Below are 3,109 nucleotides of genomic sequence, written 5' to 3'. Positions count from 1 at the left end.
ACCTTGTTGCAAAGTTTTGTTTTTTATTGTTTATTTATGCTTTCTGAACCTGCCTTTGGAAAAAAAAGTTACTTTCTTTTCATAATCTTGTATGTGAGAACAGGACACCCTGTGATGGTCTCCAGAGGCAGACAAAGAATGAATGGGGATGGAAGAAACACCCACAACCTTGTAGAGATAGTGAAAACCCATATCTCAATCCCTGTTGGAGCCTGGGGCTAGTGAATTTAACGTGCACACCCACCCCTCCTTTGAACACAAAGTAAACATATCCAGATAGTCTGAATGGAGRAGCTTTATAGCTACAAGTACAACTGGCTCTATGCCAGCCACATAGTTGAGAGTGTCTTTTTGAGGATGTTTGACTAATGAATAGGACAGGTGAAGTCTTTGCTTCCTATTTTGCTAGTGTACTGTTTTGTTAACCATTCTTTAAATGATTTTTTTCGGGTCTAGTGGCCTTTGTTTTGTAGTGAAGTGGCAGGACAGTGGGCGAGGAGGAAGACRTGAGTGGGAAAAAGGGTCAACTGGCCGGGACTGGAGCCCGTCTCACGCATCGGCCGCGCCCATTTGCTAGCAGCTTTTGCCTTGGTGGGATAATAACGGTGCAGTTGGTGTAGCGCAGAGGCTCCTGTAGCTCTCAGCACTTCTCTTTCAGACCTGGCTTACCCTCAGCGCACTGTCAGCGGTGGAGAGCTTCCGGACGGTACCCAACAAGGCTCCCCCTCCCCAACCATCCCTCCAGTAAAACCACAGTACACAGCATATCGAAGGTTTTGAAAAGCCTTAAAACCACAGAAGTATAAGTAAGATGCTAGAAAAAGTGACTTGAGTTTTCCCACACCTGATGCTGCCCATTAGCTGGATGAGAGTCAGGTAATATATATATATATTTCCCATATGCATTGAAAAGACAAATTCAGCTTTTTGTTAAACACAAGTCATCATGTGGAAAATAAGAAACTACGGTTGTTTTGAAGGTACATGATGAGCTAGTTGGCATGAAGCTGCTTTCATTAAAAGTAATTTGATCATGTAACACAGTGCTGTAGAAATTCATGTGGCCCCGTACAAAGCTACTCTGGTTGAGCTTTTGTCACAAATGTTTTGGATCACTAAATAAATGTTAATGTCTGACAAAGATAAGCTGGTTAGATACTAAATGCAGCTTTCAAGTGATTCAAAGGTGCTAGTTAAATCAATCTGCTCCTGGCCTAGAAGTTGACTAAGCCACTTCAAAACCATTCATTTCATTAGTTTGAACCAGTCAGAGCTGGATTTGCTGGTTTGCTTCAGATCATTGTCTAAAGTAAACCAGACAACGATCCAATAAAAGACGGTTCCATCAGTTTGGGTGTTTCATCCAGGGCCTGCAGCCGCAAAGCAGCTCCAGCACCATCAAACTGTTACCAGCATGTSTTTGTATTTTTTCATTCTTTAATGTTTTTTTTGTGGGGGTTTTTTATGAATCCGTGTTTTTGCAAATATTGCACGGTATATATGAGTTATAGACCCATATTGKGTGAGTTGTAATAACATTTTAGGATTTTTAAGAATATAAAAAACACTCAAGTATCTGAAAACAATGAAGCTATAGTAATTTCGTTTTTGCGGGAATAACATGGAGCTATTGGCCAATGGACGTTTTAAACCTATTATCATTTGATATCATCAGTTCATACCCTGGTTTATAGGACTACCTATTAATGTGCAGTAATTTCCATTAGTGCAGTTAACATTTGCACTGTATCGATCCGGAAACCAAACAGCTTTCGGACCCAGAGGCAACAAGACACAGTTTTCCTCATGTTCCACTGTCGTTTCATCTCTCAAAAGTCCAGACAATGTTTCCCCTGAAGTAGCTTTCTTTTGTCTTTACAAATGTGACAGGCATTTGTTTTCTTTTTGGTCAACAAATGTTTGACTAAACATTTTTTGTCTTAAGACATGTTGGTGTCTTAAGACACCCTTGTGTCTTAAGTCAACATGTCCAAAACATGTTGACTAAACATGTTTTGTCTTAAGACAAAACATCTTAAGTCAAATGCCTCAGTTAAATGTCTTAACTGAGGCATTTGCGACCTGCAGAGGTGACGTTCTTCTCTTACTTCCTCAATGAGTCGCTGATGCATTCCTGGAATAATTTTGCCAGGATAGTAACGTCTGGATAGGTTCACACAAGGTTAAATCTTCATTTATGTTTATTCTGGGTATTTCTGTGTGATATTAACGCTAGTTTGATTACCTGAAATATTTAAGTGCAAAATAAATAAATAAGTAAATAAAYAAATAAAACACTTTTTCCACAAACCTGTACATTTTCATTTTTTAAATGTTTGTGCTAACTGAGGATTTTCTGCTTGTGTTATAAACCTTATGTTGATAGTACTGCTAAGGTTTGAACTGTTTTCTGACATTCACATTAAAGTGTTGCACAGTATTTACTATCAACACAGAGTGACCYTTATCTCATAAAGTATTCAGCAACTATTTAATRCTCGAAAGAAAACACACCACAAAGACAGTTAATCATWGAAAAATATTTGTAAGTATGTTAAAGCCAACAATAAAAGGTGACAAAGAAGAGCTACAACTTAAACCTCATTTCAAAGAGAGAAGTGTGTGAGCCTGCGCTCATGAAACAAGCAAGAACAGGCCTGTCTGTTTCCTCACATACCACTAATACCATCAGTGTGCAAGTTTTTCCCACGTCTCAGGCTGCTGTTTTACTCCACTGGTTACAAATGTCCTCTGTTGTGAATATGTGCAAAGATCACAGAACCAGTTTCAGTCTTTAAATATCATGTATTTAAAGACTGTGTAAAATATGTCTTTGGAAATATTCACACACACAATCAGCCTCTGGAGTTCTTCAAATCTTGCTTGACCGTTTATTTATTTAACACCTGAGATTAGAAATGCTGCATATTTAAGTCATGACTAAGCGTTTCCTTTAAATTGAAAGAATGATGTAACATTAGAGGCACCTWAACCATTTAGGGATCCACCAATACTGGTGCAGACGCTGCAGCTGTTGGACATGTAGAGTTTTATTGTGAACTTTAATGATGAGGGGAAAAAGACAAAAATGTGCTTTTTTTTTTTTTTT

General features: G+C 38.4%; 1 protein-coding gene across 1 annotated transcript in view; it reads left to right on the top strand.

The window, feature by feature from the left end:
• Window positions 1-285: 285 nt before the first annotated feature.
• The window catches only part of LOC103479184 (serine/threonine-protein kinase OSR1-like), a 16,065-nt gene continuing 13,241 nt past the window's right edge, over window positions 286-3,109 (top strand). Inside the window, exon 1 of the mRNA XM_017309854.1 lies at window positions 286-343. Coding sequence (XP_017165343.1) covers window positions 286-343 — 58 coding nt within the window. The remainder of the gene's footprint in view (window positions 344-3,109) is intronic.

Source organism: Poecilia reticulata, linkage group LG17, assembly GCF_000633615.1.
Source record: "Poecilia reticulata strain Guanapo linkage group LG17, Guppy_female_1.0+MT, whole genome shotgun sequence".
Taxonomy (NCBI): domain Eukaryota; kingdom Metazoa; phylum Chordata; class Actinopteri; order Cyprinodontiformes; family Poeciliidae; genus Poecilia; species Poecilia reticulata.
Note: the sequence above shows the minus strand (reverse complement) of the source record. Positions and strands in the feature narration are given on the sequence as shown.